This window comes from Vitis vinifera, chromosome 14 (assembly GCF_030704535.1).
Source record: "Vitis vinifera cultivar Pinot Noir 40024 chromosome 14, ASM3070453v1".
In the NCBI taxonomy this organism is placed as follows: domain Eukaryota; kingdom Viridiplantae; phylum Streptophyta; class Magnoliopsida; order Vitales; family Vitaceae; genus Vitis; species Vitis vinifera.
Genome location: NC_081818.1, coordinates 3,079,553 through 3,097,891, shown reverse-complemented (window position 1 = coordinate 3,097,891; position 18,339 = coordinate 3,079,553). Strand labels below are relative to the sequence as shown.

The 18,339-nt window shown below is 37.9% G+C and overlaps 2 protein-coding genes across 2 annotated transcripts; one reads left to right on the top strand and one right to left on the bottom strand.

Annotated features, from left to right (window-relative positions):
* The first annotated feature begins 146 nt into the window (after positions 1 to 146).
* On the top strand, positions 147 to 5,272 carry LOC100264831 (uncharacterized). Its single transcript, XM_002284676.4, has 9 exons — positions 147 to 524; positions 1,402 to 1,489; positions 2,018 to 2,131; positions 2,774 to 2,856; positions 3,128 to 3,242; positions 3,717 to 3,808; positions 4,266 to 4,331; positions 4,687 to 4,780; positions 5,087 to 5,272. Exons 1-9 carry the CDS (start codon positions 226 to 228, stop codon positions 5,195 to 5,197), a joined length of 1,062 nt encoding a protein of 353 aa, XP_002284712.1. The 5' UTR covers positions 147 to 225; the 3' UTR covers positions 5,198 to 5,272.
* A 780-nt stretch (positions 5,273 to 6,052) lies between these two features.
* LOC100242541 (uncharacterized) lies at positions 6,053 to 18,012 on the bottom strand. Its single transcript, XM_002284673.5, has 7 exons — positions 17,774 to 18,012; positions 16,902 to 16,984; positions 16,048 to 16,166; positions 15,133 to 15,269; positions 8,642 to 8,789; positions 8,394 to 8,553; positions 6,053 to 6,489 (listed from the first exon to the last, which is right to left on the bottom strand). The coding sequence occupies exons 2-7, from the start codon at positions 16,912 to 16,914 to the stop codon at positions 6,398 to 6,400; spliced, it is 669 nt and encodes a 222-aa protein (XP_002284709.1). The 5' UTR covers positions 16,915 to 16,984; positions 17,774 to 18,012; the 3' UTR covers positions 6,053 to 6,397.
* Between the last annotated feature and the right edge of the window lie 327 nt (positions 18,013 to 18,339).

The window sequence follows — 18,339 nt, the reverse complement described above, 5'->3', positions numbered from 1 at the left end:
ATTAAGTTATTAAGTTACTTATTAGTTTATTAAACACCCCTTATTAATTAAAAATGAATTTCAATAGGAAATAAATTGTATTTATATTTACATCTTTTCATTTTTCAAATTATATATATAAAAGATATGATTGAATATTCCAATAAGAGGAGACACGTGGTCAGACCCAGTCACCCAATCCCAACAATCAATGTAACGGTGTGGGGGTAGCTCAACAGCAGTATCATGGCTTCTTCTTCTTCTTCCTTTCCAAGCTTTAGCTGCTTCTGCAAAGCGCCACTCCCCAATTCAACCTCACCCACCCACTTTTCTTTATCTTTTCCTGCCTCTATCCTTGGTGGGTCTGGTGCTGTTTCCCTCCACACAACTCGCTCTCACCCAACCACTCGTGCCAAGTTTGAGAAATTCCAAGATGACCCTCCTCAAGCTGATGATCTTCAGTTCTCCGCAGCTCCATCTCAATCTTCATCCCCTTTGGAGTCACAGCAGCAAGCAATTCAAGAAGAAGTAGAGGAAGATGACAGGTGATTTTTTTTTTTTTTTGATTAATTTTTTTACACTCTTTTGATTGATTGAGGCTAATTGGTTTGTCGGTGTATGGGATGGAGGCTGGATATTGAGAATTGGAGGGGAAGGAGAGGTACCCATTTGTGAAAGCTCAGGGAAGAGAGGGTGTTTGGTTGGATATTTCATCACTTTAATGGAAATTTAATTATCCAATTGTTGTTTCCCCAACATTTAAAGTTAGTGAAACATCTTTACTATGCAATTTGTTTGAGCCCAATGGCTGTCTGGTTCCCTTTTTTTGTGCTTTACATACCTATGCATTCAGGTCCACAAATGCCAAATCCACAAGGACAACTCCATATAGTAGAATCAAGGTTTTCAATTTTGATAGTTATTACAAATCAAGCACTATTTTGCGTGACCAAATGTTTCAATTTGTTTGCAATCTAGCCGGTAGACTGGCTGGGTATCTCACCAGAGGGCTATTGAGCCTACCTTGAGTGTGCTTGAGCAAGATTGAACTGGGCAGGATTAGACTTTTGAACAAAGTATATCTCAACATAATTCCCATGAATGGATAATGGGAAATTTTTTTAGTTTTATCATGTTTTGATGGGTGTTTCTATTTGCCATTATATTTGTTTATTCCAGAGGTTGGTTCAACATTTAGGTTGTGCATAGAGTTACTAATTTATTAATATTTTAGATTTATATGGTTTATAGGGAAAGTATGCTTCCTAAATGCATAATCGCTAGTTTCAACATTGCCTCAAGTCAATTACATAAATTATAATTTATGTATGATAGGGTAGATGGGCAGATAGATTATGTTTAGATGCTTTCTCCTCATGTTATGTAGCCTAAGGCATTTGACGGGATTCATTTATGTTTCAGCTGCTTGCCTTCTGACTTGGAGGGTGCAGTCCGGCAATCAGGTCAAGCAAGTGCCTCGTTTGTATCTTCAGGAGGAATGAGAGCCATAGTATGTGTAAAAAATAAACAGTCTCTTTGTTAGAAAGTGAATCAATTTTCATTCTTCCATGTTCGGTGTCATTGTAAACAACTTTGGGAGGCCTAATTGAGTAAATTTGAAAGAAAATGGTATAGGACAGCAAGACTATGTGATTCACAAATCTGGCCTACCCAAACAAGTTCTATCATATAACGTCTTCTTTTTTTTTTCCTTCTGTTTTCTTTTTTGTTTTTGCAGACCTGGTATTAGAAGCCTTAGGGAGTGGGATAGTTGGAACATGTCTTTGATATCAGAAGGCATATTGGTGCTGAAATGAGATGCTCTTGTTTAAGTTCAGAGTATGGGATAACCGGGAAATGAGTTTTCAGCTTGTATTTGTCAAATGTTTGGCTAACATTACCTTGTTTCCTAACACTTGAAAAATTAAATTTAAACTTGTTATGATGGAACTGTGTAAGATATGACTTAGTCTCAATCTGGAATTAATTTCATTCATTTGCATCTTTTAAACCTTCCTTCTTTTCCCCCTTTCTACAGGTTGAACTCTTGATACCACAATTGCAGTTTCTTGATGATGAAGGGGCCCAAGCTGAGCTCTGGGAACTGTCGAGGATTTTCATAGATACGCTAATTGAAGAAACAGGATGTCAGGTTAGCTAGAATGTTGCTTTAGGTTAAATTTTTTTAGTATTCTGAAATATGAGGTTTTTCAATAGAGAGGCCCCCGGGTAGCAAACTGGCAATGCTTCCATATTCATACAACTAGCCCTCTAGAAGTCTTTTGTTTTCTGAGATGTCTTAGGGTTTATTTAGGAACTTTTTCAAGAATAGGTCTCAAAAAACAGTTTTTGGGGATAGTTTCCTAAAATGGTTCTCTGATGCTTTTTATAACAAAAGTCTAGTTGGGAATTTACAATATTCTCAACCAGTTTTCTGTGTTTTCAACTATTTCTTAAACATAATTTTTGTCTGTAGTGCTTTATTCTCAATCATTTTTCATATTTGTATGATTATCTTTTAAAATAGCTCTTAGAAAACAACTGAAAATAATTAAAATATGTTATTAAAAAACACCCTATTTTCAGAATAAGTTTTCAAAAAAGTGTTTTTAAAAACAGTTCCCAATCAAACCCTTAGCTTTTAAATTGTTTTATCAATTGTCATGGATCCTATAATTTCTTGTTGAATAATAAACTTCACTTCTCTTTGTTGCCATGCCATTACAGACTTTATTTTTTACCTATACTTTATTCAACCTTGGTTGCTATGTTTCATGATTTACTTTTTTGCTAGAGAGTGAAAGCCATATTTCCCGATGCTGGTGCTGCCGCACTTCTAAAGTATCGCTGGGGCGATGCTGCATTTGGATTCGCCAGGTAAATAAAATTCCTATAAGCATCTAATTTGGGAAAGTATTCTTCAAATGTGTCAGGTTGTATGGTATGGTACATTTCCTACCAAAGTGGAATCAACCATACCACTGGGTCATTGTGGTTATGATATTCCATAGTTAGCCCCGGTCTGTGGATGTGTTCTAAGATAGTAGGATATTGATATGCAAAATGTAAAAGATGTTTTGGATTGTGTTTAATGTTTAAGTTTTCTTGCCTACTGTTATGTAATTCTTCTGCCTCATTTCACTGACAGTTTGAGTGACCGGAAGCCTGTAGAGGCTGAAGATGAGCTTGTTGTCATGGTTGTTCCTGACTATCAGATGTTGGCATATGTAGAGCGAATTGCATCTAATCTTTCGGATGATCCGGTATCAACCTATCCTCAGTCCTTATCAGAAACAATACTCAAGATTTGTTTCTTTTGTTAGTGGATAGCACTCTCATGCCTTCTGGAACTTAGTGATGAAATGTATTAATGTCTAACTCTAAAGAAATCCCGCCCATCTCTAATTTTCATTTGTAGAATAGCATTATTAATTTATTTATTTTTATCATCTTGACTGCATTAATTTAGTCCATTAGGAATTACTTAGAAAGCGCACTACCCAATATTGGATATTTTTTAGGCTCTTAGCAGTTAAAAGAAGAACACTTACAGAGCTTTTGTTGCACTGTATCCTTTTATACGCTATAATTCTGATTGTGTCTCATATGCTTATCTAAAGAAGGATACATAATAAGAAAACGAAAGGTCAAAGTGGAGGATCTGGTCATCATTATCTCCTAATATTTGCTTTTGGTTTATTGTTATTATTATTTTCTTATTGCTGATTTATTGCTAGCCAAGGCCTCTCATCATGTGGAACCCCCGTCTGATCAGTGAGGATGTTGGGGTTGGGTTCAATGTGCGGAAGTTACGGCGTTCTTTTTTAAGGTAATCTTTTCATTCTTATGTATGCTATTATCCTTTATCTGTTTGCATCTTGTTTCTTTTCCTTTTTTCCCCTTTCTAAATCCAAGCTCAGCTCAATCCAGCAATCTCTTGTCTCAATCAGTTGGGTTATTTAGACCAAAACTTTACTGCCATTTGTCATAACTTAGGTCAAATAAACTATCATTATGGTGCTTCTTGCAACAATGGCCAACTTCATTTTAATCTTTCTCTTGCCCTTGTTTTTTCATTTCATGGGCATGTCAAATTATTTAAAAAGCAACCTGAATTTGATAGTTTTAAGTTCAATATTACATTAAAGCGGTAGTTTACATTTTTTTAATATGCATTTCTTAAGCGTATTAAATTGTTTGATGCATATCTTAAGCTAGTTTCATTATAGAATTGTTATCTCTATGATCACAGTTAAATGCTAAACCATATCTCATTTGTTGTGCAGCACTTTTACTGTGGTTTACTCCATGAGACCTCTGCCTGCTGGTGCTGTCTTTAGGTGTTATCCAGGGTAAGGAACCATCTCCACTTTGTTTTTTCTGGTCTTATTGGATTGCCAATATATCCTGGGCTTGTAGGGCTATTTCTGTTAGACTCTGCTGAATGAAGGTCACAATATCTCATTTATGTATGAGAATGCCTTTATCTGAGTATAATTCACATGATGTATAAGAATGAACCTGAATATGATTTCATGCTGGGTTTCTTTAATATGTATTTCTGACCTAGCCCAATCTTCATTCACCTCGGGCTAGCTTGGACAGTTAGACCAAGATTCTGAAATCTTCAGCCATAATCTATGTGCTGTTGTTGAGCCCATTTGGAAAAACCCCCCATCTGATTTTCTATTTCTGATTGTTTACCAGATCATGGAAGGTGTTCTATGATGATAAGGACAGGCCAAACCGTTACCTGCTAGCCAAAGAACAAATAAGCCGTCCTGATGCTGAAGAACTTGAGGTTAGTGGTTGCCAAATTTCTATGATTGAGTCACAAGAAGTGGTTAGTCATATGATCAATGCACAGAGAATTCACAATTTTCCAGTAGAGTAGCAACTTTTTCGCTCCCTCTGATTTTGTATTAAAGACTCACTTGGCATCAGGGGAAAAGGGTTTTTAAAGAAACAACAAATCTATAAACAGATAGGCTCTAAAAGCTTCATATATGGTAGAAAGATCAGGTTGCTAATGGCTTTATAAATGCTATTGAAGCCAGTTTTAAAATGTTACATGTAATTTAAGGATTTTCTTATGAATCTTTTGCAGATAATATTCGGAGATGTACAAGATAAGTCCGAGAAGGGCCCTTCCTTTTTTGGCCAAGCAGCCAGTATCTTTTCCTCACTAAATCGATTCATGAAAGTGATTTCAAAGTAGTCTTTCGTTGTCTCTCTGTTTTGGTTGTATGTATCACAATTTTAACTCTAATCCAACAAGATTTGGTTTCCTTTATTTTTGTCTTGGTTTTCTTTCATTTTCCTTTCCCTTTTTCTGCTGAAATATGGAGGTTATGCCATACTTTTATCAGCATATGCCCTTACATTGTAATACAAATGGGCTTGTTACAACATAGAACTATACTTTTTCGGTTCCTAACAAAAACTTACCTTGTTCAGTAATCTAAATTTTGTCATACATATTCAACGGTTTGGATCTTTTATTCGATAGGTACCATTATGGTACTACAGCATTTTCCTAACACATAATAGAGAATTTCCACCCTCATGAGTGTGAGGCTCTTGCTTGGACCTTGTAGGGTGAGACTAAGCCATTGCCTCTTTATATTCTATTCACATATGTGACTAACCCAACAATTGGTCTCATTCCAATGCCTTGATTCCAATTCATTAAAGCAAAGTTGAAGTAGAGTGAAATGAATCTCAACTTCAGCTACCCTCATGGTAGGATCATTTCAGACTCTACGGATGATTGAATGCTTGAATCCCTTTGCTCCTTGTTTCTTCCACAGAGAACAATCATCATTAAGGGAAATTGTGCTCAGTGTAAACGTTCACCATACCCCTTTGTTCCCACAGTACCAATTGTTTGAGGTGATTTTTGTGAACAATACAAAGACCCTCCCATGCATAAGTTAGTTTTCTTGATAGCAAAACAAAGGGTTATTCATGTCAAGATGATTTGGATTCCTCAGCTCCGAATAACAAGCATTTAAATGAGAAGGAACAAAGAAAAAAGAAAAGGGAACAATGAACACAAAGGGAGAAGACAGTGTAATTCTCAAGTCAATAAATCATATATATTGAATGATCCAATGCATCATAATAATTGGTGTGCGGACAAACATGTGGACAGAAGAAGCATCTGAAACTAGAGTGTGATCATTAATCATATAACAAAAATACGGATATGGGACCAGCTCAAACATCCTCTTATTCAACAAACCGCAATATTGACACACACTCAAATCATCTCCAACATTTGCAGAGAATTCGCAGACAATTGGGTATCTCTTCTTCAAAAGTTCAAGACACAGGATCCAAGATTTTTTTTTTTTTTTTTTTTGGTCCTTTTTTTGGATAAATGGGTAAAACAAGATGATACAGAATTTCCGAGCCCTCACATAAAATCATAGTCATCGATATCATCATAAGCATTAACAACTACGTCGTCATCCGGCTTATCAACATGAAGTTGCTTCTTCTTTGCACCTGGACACAACCACCAAAAGAGCAATTCAGAGTCACTTGTTAGTTTGCAATTCATAAGCCCTCATTCTAAACAAATTGTCCCAATAAACGAGTAAGAAATCTGCCACAGTTAATGCGTCATGCTCAGATATATATATATCAGGCACAAAAGAGGTTGTTTCCCGAGATAAGACGTCCATAGAAATAAGCTGCAAAATTACAAGCAGCTCTTGACTTTTGGAATGGTGATCAAATGAATCTTCCACAATTCTCAAACTGATCATTTGGCCCTTACTCAGCCAAAGTGCTTTGGGAAGGGCAATTACAATAAAATACCCTTCTGATATATACCATATTATAGTCGTCAAACACTGAGGTTCAAAAGTTTTTTTCTCCAAAAGATTGGGCTTAGAACTAATCCTTGCCCAAGGGATTATGGTTATCATCAGAAAACAAAATGTAGTATCTCACTTCACTCCACAATCCACATATACATAGCAAAATTGTCCATATCAATGCAAAAACCATTGATGTAATCCAGTCATAACTAGAAATTGATTTTTCACTCTCCCAATGGTTATCACACTCGCCACCAGTCCATGCCCTTAATCACATTGGCATATCAAATGGCTGCCTTTTTCCTTTTTGTAAAAGCATGAGATAAATTACCTCAAGTAAATAATTTCACGGATCAATAAAATTTGTTCAAAATTTTCCATTACATTATGAAATAAGGGAATGTTTTGAGGTCTTCTTCAAAAACAGTTTTTGATAACAGTTCTTAAAAACAATTTTGAATTGTTTTTAAGAATAAAATCTGTTTTTTCCTCAAAACAAATTTTAATTGTTTTTAAGAATAAAATTCTGTTTGGAAATTCAAATATGAAAAATAGTTTTTCCCACTTATTCTCCAAGAAGGTACTATGTGCTTATGTACGATATAGAAGTTTACAAAGTATTATTCATGTCTTCATTCATTGCTGAGATCATTCTACAAAAAACAACTGAAAACACTTAAAATTTGTTCTAAAAAACAACTCATTTTTAGAACAAATTCTCAGAAAACTGTTTTCTGTTTTGCTAACCATGTTTTGCGAGTTATACAACTGTTTCATGTTCTAAAGAACAGAAGAGAGTGTTTTCAAAAACAATTGCCAAACATGGCCTAAAATCCTCATGTTTTGTTTTGGGTCCAGTTTAAAGAATGTGAAGTGTCCAAATTTTATAATAAAACCTGTTACTGATCGGCTCTGATATGTGGCCTTGTTACTGTGCCACACTACTATCATGGTATGACAAAATTTACTAATTATATATATTTTTTTTACTTTAATTTTGACCCCAGCAAAAGAAGGAAAAAAGAAACAAAAGGCAAACAACAAGAAACAAAAGATTCCTCTTAATCACACCACTTCCTGCATGGAAGGGAGGATGTTCCCATAAGAAGTCAGCATGAGATGATAAACAAAAATAGAAACAGGATGATAAAAAGTGTTAATTAGTATTTACTGTCTTAAATATAGGTGAGATGGCTTTGTGTGCATGCATAAATTTTCTACACTAATGATTGACAATACATAAGGAATTTTCCAAACCAAAAAATTATAAATAACGGTTAAAATTAGCCATCACATGTGTTGGAGGTATCATAATATAAACAGGGGCTTATACTTTTTTTTAAAAATCTTATACGTGATATAATCTGCACCTCTGTTTTGGGGCAAACAAATTTACAAATAAGGTTATGGGTATCCATGATGGCTTTTTACAACATTTATAAATCTTGTTACCTATCTCTGCATTTAAAGGAGGTTTTGATTTTATTTTATTTTTAAAGGGATTAAACAATCACCTCTAGAACATAAATTTGCAAGACAGCAATACTTTCTACTCAAATAAGAAGAGGCATATCAACAGATACATACCAATTTTCTTTTTACCAGTATTGGCTTCCTTTTCCGCTTTCAGCTTCTCATTTGCAATTGCTGTGACAGATGAGGCTATTTCTTTTGCATCAGCTGCTTTTAAGGAAGCCATTGACAGTCTCATTACAGCCTTGAGCAATCCAATATAGTGGAAACTTTTCTGCATTATGAAGCATAAATCATAGCCATGTCATAATTCTGTCCAGCTGTATCACCAAACACCAGATAATCAAACATATCAAACACACCTCATACGATCGCAGCTTATGAGAAATGAGCTCCGCATATTCTACGAAGTCACTTTCAGATTTAGGAATGAAACTATCAAGAGTCTTCTCATCACCTCTCTTAGCAAACAATTCTGTCGTGGATTTATAATCCGCTTCCTCAATAAGCCTGTTACAGGACCCAAAAAAAAAATTACCATTATTAAACCAAAACATTTCTGAAGGATTACTCATCCTCCACTGTACTCCTTTCTCCATTCATAATATTTCCTTTTTCTCTCTTCAAAGAGGGAAAAAGAGTTTTATAAACCCATGTGTCAAAAATCATCTAACAAGTTCAACACATTTCGTTCTAGTTCCCCATGGTCAACTCACAACTCCTCAAGTAATACCATCTAATATCAAATCAACTAGTTTAAACAACATTTGACATATTTTCCATACTGGTGCAGTAGAAAGAATAAGACATCATCATCATTCAAATGGTATGGAGCATTTTCATTGATCTAATATCTAAAACAAACCTCCTTTAATGTGAGAAAATATACCCAAGCCTTGTCCACCATTCATAATGGAATACTGCACAAGATATGCATACAGGTCACTAACTTACCAACCAAATCTCACATATGCGAGTAACCTCTTTACTATGCACCAGATTCTCTACACCAGTGGTTTCCCAGACAAAATGCATAAATGTACAACTACACAAGTTTATACTGAATGTTTCTAAGTTCCAAAAGGACTACAGGAAGAAAGAAGAAAAGAGTTCTAATATCACCTTATTGATGACAAGAAGATTCGTATTTTAGGTCTCTTTTATAGATTGAAGAAAAGGATAAATGTCAGTACACAAACAAGGAGCCCTACACCTTATCCCATTACATCCTACCCATGCCCCCACTCCTTTTTGGGCTGAGGGTGTAGATATCTGGAGGTGAGTGTCTTCATGTGGAGTCAAATGCTCAACCTTTTATGAAGGTCAAGCTCAGTAATCAAGTTAACATTCATAACTCAAAAGGCTCGAGGCCCAGTTGTAGTCTGCCGATGGGATGCGGGGGCAGACAAGCGGGTCGGGGCGCCCTTTGGATCGTCTTCGAAGCCTTGACGGGTTGTCAGATAGGCCCCATGGAGGACTGCAGCTTTTGGGTGGGCCCTCTAAGCTAGGCCCAGCAAAGGACCCACGGTGTACTAATCTGGTTTCTGGGCCCTCTGGGCCAGATCCAGTTTCGTCTACCTCAATTGAGGCTGGGTTGCTTATTTTTGGGCTGACAACTGTGAAGGACCCTGGGTGGGCCAAGGCAAAGGAGTCCTTTGTGGCCCCTGGGTCGATGTTTGCAGAGGCCCGCCCCAGCCCAAGTTGGTGTGGCCCGCCCCTTGGTTTTGTCTGGCCCAAACTCATTGAGGGGTCCAAACCCTGGAATCTCTATTTTTCGGGTGAAGGATGGCCTGCGGAAGCAAATTGAGGAAGAGCACCATTCTGAGGAGAGATCGAAGACTGACCTTGCACTAATTGAGGAAGCATTGAGGTATGGGAACGCTTTTAATGGAATGTTGGCTTCTAGGTTCTCTTTTTCTCCCTTCTTTTTTTCTGATCAGACTCCAATGGGGGAGTATTACGACTTTTCTGGGGCTGGTTGGGAGAAAGTCTAGGGGGAAACCCCGCTTCGCTTGGTCAATGCTCCGGGGGCTACAGAGGATGAGACCATTACTCGTTGGGAGTTGATGGAGGTTAACAATGGCAGCAATAAAGAAAGTAGAGAGGAGTTGTGCTTAGTTCAAACTATGCCACAAGAAGTAAAAGGTTGGGAGGAGGTCAGTTGGAAGGAAAGCAATCTAGTTAGGTTCAGTAAATTCTTGGGGTTTCCGACAGAGGGATTGGAGAAAGAAATTTTGGATTTTTTGGTTAAAATCAGAAAGAGAAGGGAGAGAGTTCATAGCAAAACTCTTCTAGAGAAATCCAAATTCGAAAGGGAATTAAAAAGACTAGAGTGCTCCATTACCTATGAGGGGGGGGGGGGGGGGGGGAAGTAGAAATGTGGTATGCAAGGAAGAGGGTGTCAAATTATGGAAGTCCAATAAAGTTAAGGCTTTTGAGTTGGAATATGCGTGGAGCTAACGATAGCTTTAAAAGAAAGGTGATTAAGGCCCTGATTAGAAGTCAGAGGGTGGACTTGTTCTGTCTTCAGGAGACGAAAATTCAGGCAATGTCAGAGGGTGTGGTGAGGAGTTTGTGCACTGGTAGATTTCTAGACTGGGGTACCCTGAATGCTTATGGCTCTGCGGGAGGGATATTAATCTGTTGGGATAAAAGGACCCTGGATGTGCTTGAGATGGAGGTGGGACACTTCTCAACTTCCTGTAGGCTTAGGAATGTGGAAGATGGGCTAGTTTGGATTTTCACAGGTGTGTACGGGCCTTTCTCTAGAGAGGTTAGGGATTGTTTGTGGGAGGAGTTAGGGGCGATCAGAGGCATTTGGGATGATCCCTGGTGTTTAGGGGGTGACTTCAATGTCATCCTCTCCCAAAGGGAAAGGAGTAGCTAGGGAAGGCTAACTGGTGTAATGAGAAGGTTTTCCTAGATTGTTGACGAGCTAGAGCTACTTGATCTTCCTTTACAAGGGGGTGTGCTTACCTGGAGTGGGGGTAGGAATAATCAGTCTTGGGCTAGACTGGATAGATTCCTAGTGACCCAGAACTAGCTTGATCAATTTAGTGGGGTTGTCCAAAGTAGGCAGCCTAAACCCACTTCAGACCACTTTCCCATCTTGCTGAAGGGTGGTGGGTTAAGGCGGGGCCCCTCCCCGTTTAGGTTTGAAAACATGTGGCTTAAAGTTGATGGTTTTAAGGACCTTCTTCGAGGATGATGGCAGGGGTCTGGGGTGAGAGGGAGGGCCAGTTTTAGACTGGCCACTAAGTTGAAGGAGATGAAGCAAAAAATCAAAGTTTGGAATAGGGACGTGTTTGGAAGGCTGGAAGTTAATAAAAACTCAACTCTACAACAAGTTGAGTACTAGCATGGGGTGGGAAGTGAAAGGAGCCTTTCAGAAGGAGAAACAGAGCTGAAAAAAGAAGCTAAGGAAACCTATAAAAAGTGGGTTTTACTGGAAGAAACCCATTGGAGACAATTGTCAAGGGAGTTGCGGCTAAAGGAAGGGGATAGGAATACAGGCTTCTTTCAATGGATGGCAAATGCCAATTGAAGAAATAATTCCCTGAATAAAATTAAGATTAACGAGGTGTGGATGACTGAGGATCAGGGGGTGAGGGAGGGGATTGTGAATGCTTATCAACAATTGCTCTCAGAATAGCCAAGCTAGAGAGTTGACATTGAGGGGCTACACCTTCAACATCTAAATTTCCGTGAAGCTGAAGTTTTGGAGCTGCCTTTCACTGAGGAAAAAATCCACTCTGCCTTGATGGAAATGAATGGTGATAAAGCTCCAGGCCCGGATAGGTTCACAGTCGCTTTTTGACAAGCTTGCTGGGACTTTGTGAAGGAGGAGATTGTGGATTTGTTTAAGGAGTTTTATGATCAAAGATCCTTTGCCAAAAGTTTTGGACCTTGGGGATTTTCGACCCATCAGCCTTTTAGGGGGACTGTACAAGCTTTTAGCCAAGGTGCTGGCGAATAGGCTGAAGAAGGTTTTAGGAAAGGTGGTTTATGTGGATCAAAATGTCTTTGTAAGGGGCAGACAGATTTTGGATGTTTCGCCTATCGCTAATGAGGTGATTGACTTCTGACATAAACGTAAAGAGAAAGAGCTGATTTGTAAATTGGACATTGAAAAAGCCTATGATAGCATCAATTGGAATTTTCTCATGAAGGTTTTGCATAAGATGGGCTTTGGGTCTCGGTGGATGGAGTGGATTTGGTGGTGTATTTCAACGCCAAATTTTATGTCCTGATCAATGGGGTGTCAGCAAGTTTCTTCTCGAACACCAAGGGGTTGCGTCAAAGAGATCCTCTTTCTCCTTACCTTTTTGTCTTGGGTATGGAAGTGCTAAGTACTCTAATAAGAAGGGCTGCTGATGGGGGCTTCATTTCAGGCTGTAGACTTCGGGGGAGAGGGAGGATGGAGACGAATGTCTCCCATTTACTTTTTGCTGACGATACAATCATTTTCTACGAAGCAAGGAAAGAGCATCTTACCTTTTTAAGCTGGATTTTGGATTGGTTTGAGGCAGCCTCCGGCCTAAGAATAAACCTAGCTAAAAGCGAATTAATTCCTGTTGGGGAGGTAGAAGAGATTGAGAAAATGGCAGTGGAGCTAGGGTGTAGAATGGGGTCTCTGCCCAATGTTTACTTGGGGCTGCCCCTTGGAGCCCATCACAAGGCTATGTCTATGTGGGATGGGGTGGAAGAGAGAATGAGGAGAAGATTAGCCCTGTGGAAAAGACAATATATTTCTAAGGGCGGGAGAATCACCCTCATTAAGAGCACACTGGCTAGCATGCCTATTTACCAATTATCCCTCTTTCGAATGCCCAAGATTGTTGCAAAAAGGCTTGAAAAATTACAACGAGACTTTCTTTGGGAAGGAGGAAGCTTGGAAAGGAAAATCCACTTGATCAATTGGGAGGTAGTGTGTACTCAAAAGGAGAAGGTTGGTCTAGGCATACGGAAGATTGATCTCTTGAACAAGGTCTTGCTGGGTAAATGGATATGGAGATTTGCCTTTGAAAAGGAAAATCTTTGGAAAAAGGTGATTGGGGTGAAGTATGGCCAAGAGGGCTTTGGGTGGAGGACTAATGAAGCTCGCGGGACGTTTGGAGTGGGGGTTTGGAAGGAGATTCTGAATGAGGCAAATTGGTGTTGGAATAACATAGAGTTTAAGGTGGCTAATGGGACTAGAGTTAAGTTCTAGACTGATCATTGGTGTGGCAATGCGACGCTGTCCCAAAACTTCCCCCAATTATTCGCCTTGGCGGTCCATAGGAATGCAACGGTCAATGAAGTGTGGGACTCAAGCCTTGGTCAAGGAGGTTGGAATCTCAAATTTTCTAGAGATTTTAATGATTGGGAGCTGGACTTGATAGGAGATTTGCTTAATATGCTGAGAGGCTTCAGAATATCTTCAGAGGAGGACTCAGTGTTATGGAAAGGAGGGGGTCATGGCACTTTTGGGGTTAGGGACGCTTATTTTCTGCTGGTTGCTCCCAACGCCTTTGCCTTCTCGAATAAGTGCATTTGGGTGGATAAGGTCCCAACCAAAGTTGCTTTTTTTGCTTGGGAGGCCACATGGGGGAAGATTCTCACCTTGGATAGACTTCAAAAACGGGGGTGGCAGCTCCCTAATTGCTGTTTTTTGTGTGGTTGTGAAGAGGAAAATGTAAATCACATTCTTTTACACTGTATAATGGCCAGGGTCCTCTGGGAGATCGTCCTTGCCTTGTTCGGGGTTCAGTGGATATTCCCAGAGACAGTCAAAGAGGTGTTAATTAGTTGGAGGGGCCTTTTTGTGGGGAAAAAAAGGAAAAAGATTTGGAATTCCATTCCGTTGTGTATTTTTTGGATGGTATGGAAGGAAATGAATAGATTAGCTTTTAGGGGGGGTTCTTTAACTATACAGAAACTCAAAAATTCTTTTGTATGTAATTTGTGGAGTTGGACTAGGGTGTATATTGAAGGGGAGTCCTCTTTGCTCTTAGGCTTTTTGGAGTGGCTAGCGGCCACTTAAGGGCTGGTGAGGTGTTTTTTACGTTTTTTTTTTTCAAGCTGCTATGTATACTCCATGTATGCTTTGTGGCTTTTTGCCCCTTAATATATTCTGTGCTTATTTATCAAAAAAAAAAATAGGCTAGCTGAGGGAACGCTTTAGGACCAAGACTCATCTGAAGCCCTTGCATAGCCTAACTATAAGGCTAAAACAGTACAACCAGAAGTGCAAAAGTAACATCTTTAGCTACCTCTTAGGGTGCAAATACCATCAAAGCAAATCCATGTTATGTAAATATTGTTAATGTATGAGTGGATAGAGTTCCTATACATAGTCTATTGAATACTAAGAATCTGATGATCTTTGCATCGGGGCTGAATTTCAAATTCTTAATCTGACATAAATACATTGCAACAAACCCCCAATTTTTTTTCCCCTTTGGGAGGACATAATGGTCAGTATACCCTCCAAGTGATAATGCTCTTTCAGTTTTCACATTCAACTGTACAGGTCTCGCATTCAACTGACCCTAGGGTAGAACAGCCAAGTCCAGCTTTTAAACATTTTAATTGACATGAGATAAACCTGCATGTACCCACTTGGGGCAAGTGGTTGTGTCTAAGCTCATAGCATTGTATGCTTGCATGAGTATGGACCACCATACTCATGGTTTTTTTCTGCTAAATTGTTATCTATCAAAATATGGAACAACCATATGATGTATATGCAATGCAGCAGCTTTCCATGTACAAGTACTCATGTGCACCTAAAGCATCAAGTGATATAAATGTAAAACCACAAGTTGTAAAAACTAGCTGTATACAAGAAGAAATGAATGCATCAAATTCATACCTCTGCTGTCTAATTTTCTCTGCTACAGGATCTAGTGTGACTTCTGTTACTGCTTCAACAGCTTTTCCTTTCTTCTCAGTAGCTTTTTCCACAGGTTTCTTGGGAGGCTTTTCAGCAGGAGGTTGTATTACAGGTGCCTGATCACATCACATGAATTAAAATCGACTTTAGAGAACCATAATTAACAAGGATGTTACTCCATCATGAGTGAAAAAAGAGGCCAAACACCAGAACTGCAATATAGAATTCTCTAATCCATGTTCCCAACCCTAATTGAACATATTAAACCTGGCCTCATCCCACATCCAACTCAAACTATCCTGAAACCGCCCATATGTAATTTAAACTGACTACATGCATCCAAAAACTTTCAACAAGAGGATAAAATCAAACAAATAACAAAAATCCAAATCTGAAACAGCTCCACACACAACTGGGGTTTTCTATTCTCATTCTTAATTGTCTAAATCCCAAACTCATTCAGATAGAAGTGAGACACAGGACCACAGGTGGCAGAGTATATGGTCGAAAATGATTGTGTGGTTTGTTTGAAAGATACGACGACAATGACATAATTATAATTCAACAAAACGTTCAAGCACTCAAATTCAGTAGATGAATAAACACAACCATTTTGCCCGATTTATTAGCTAATACACATTCCAAAGGGCATATCACTGAAAAATATAGTCTCATTCGCCAGTTGATGTGTAAAACAACATATGGCTAGTGATTTAAAAGGGTAAATTTTGTGAATAACAAACAAGGATGCTATACACCAAGGTATACAGGATGTTTGCAGAGTGTATATATATATCTAGTCAAAGCTTATCATAAATATGATTAAAGGAACAGATGAAAACAGACTTCAGCCACAATATCTAATTGAAGAACATAAATAGAATTTAATAATACCGGAGCAGGCTCATCTTCATCCTCCCATGACTCCTTCACATTATCGTCATCCAAATCTTCATCATCCCACTTATTCTTAGGTTCCTCTTTTTTTCCAAGAGGTGTAATTGGCTCATCCTCTGAAACAATAGCATTAGACTTTATAAATTGAATACAACACAAAGTAAAGAACAAACTCACTGCAAAGCTTAAAAGGTTGTAATCTTTTAATTAGAAAGATTATCTTAATATTTTTCTTCTGATTCCAGAAAAGACCACCGACCTTATCTTGTGCTCTAATGTAGCCTAAACTACCTACCTCTATGCAAACATCACCACTTGGAAATAATTACTTTGCCTATGGAGTTAATAGTTATAACATATGACCAAAGCAGATCTGGCCCTCAATACAACAATTATTTTCAAAGGAAATGGTGGTAATTGAAATGATATCAAAACCTAACTTTACATCAGAAACTTTTCATTTACCAAACCACCACCACCCCCATGGCCCCGACTGCCTCTTGCTAGTAGTTACCAAGTTGAGCCAATCTAATGGACTTATTTAGTTTCAGGAAATTGACAGCCTTTTCCTAGAAAAGGATATGAATCAAATATGTCAATCTCTGTGTATTTCAAAATCTTGGACTTGCATAATACTAAAGATTAGCCTATCAAAAAAAGAAAAATAAAAAGAAAAAACATTTCATCTGAATCATATTTGTCACAAACAATCATTTTTGACATGTCAAAATATCTAACAACTTCAAGTAGTTGCTTGTCATTAAAATATAAAATTCAGCAATATGCTTATGCTAAAGAAATTATGATTATCACAAAGATAATCAAAACTTTATATAGCAAAGGCATGTTACCCCAGTCTTCCATCTCTGTTTTCCGATTTGGACAAAGTTTTTTTTGTTCAAGATCTCCTTAAGTCAAGAATAAATGGATGACCCTGCATATTGAAGGACACAAACATGGAAAAGATTTTACATTAGTAATTAGAATAGTGTAAACAGCAACATTAAAAGGTACAAGAAAGAAAATGGAATTAACAGTATTCAACTGTCACTGAAAACAATAACGATAACAAGCAACAAGAAGTTCAAAGAAATCATCCACCATAAAAACTGAGAGATACAGTTTCCAACAGTCATGATTAATGACTCCACATTAATCTCAAAACCAGAAATTTCAGTGAATAAACTTTCAAGATTATTTGCAAACAAAACTTGTAAATAATGTCAAAAACAGAATCAGTGCCACCATCTTCCAGGGTTTGGAGAAAATCCAAAACCCAACTCAAAAATCTACTCTATTCTTGTAGGGTTGCAAGAAACCGCAAGATTCTACCTAAAATCAGAGCCAATCTATCATATTTTTCCAATAAAATGCAAACCCCGACTCAAGAACCAGTGTCAATCCCATATTTTTCCAAGAAAATAAAAAACCTAGCTGAAAAACCAGCACCACTCCCTCGTGGGGGTTCCAGGAAATTTAAAACCCAACTATTGACTTATACCAATTCAGTTGAGCCTCATGAGAGGCTCTAATTTTCTCGGGTCCCAAACCACAAAACTCCAAAATTCAAACCCTTAATGCCACCATCTGCTCAGCAACCAAACATATTAAACAAAGAGCACCCCAAAACAATGACAGGACCAAACAAATTTCTGCCCCGCGTTTCCCCCGTATAAAACCAAGAACGGAAATTAATTGAGAGAAAAAGAATCATTGTGATTACCTAAATTAATCTAAAAAAAACCTTCTCTTCTTCAACTCAAGGGCGTCAACAAACCGAAACCCTAGCGAAGAAGGAGAAACCCTAATATCGAGCCTTCTAACACGGAAGAAGAAAAACCCTAATAGGAAGAAGAAACGTTGAGATCGATTCGGATTCCGACGAAAAGAGTGAGTGGTAACGCAAGACAGAAATGACCGAATCGGTTATTAGGGTACGGTTCGGCTGCTGTGAGGGCATCTTATATGAGAAAATCAACGGGCGGATCCTGATTTCTGGATCATACGTTTCAACGGGTGAAACTTGACCCGATTTGCTTCATCCGACCCGACGCTTCGGGTTGATCTCATTAAACAACCTCTCCACCTTATCTTATAATATTAGAATTTAAAGGAAAAATAAAAAATATACTATAAATAATAATAATTTCTATATAAAATATATTCAACTTTAAAAAAAATGCACTTTGTGATATTAAAAATTACTTTTAAATTTTTTAAAATTTAAGATAATAAAAATATATTAATTCTTTTAATTTTTTTAACCATTTTTTAAATTATTGTTCTTTT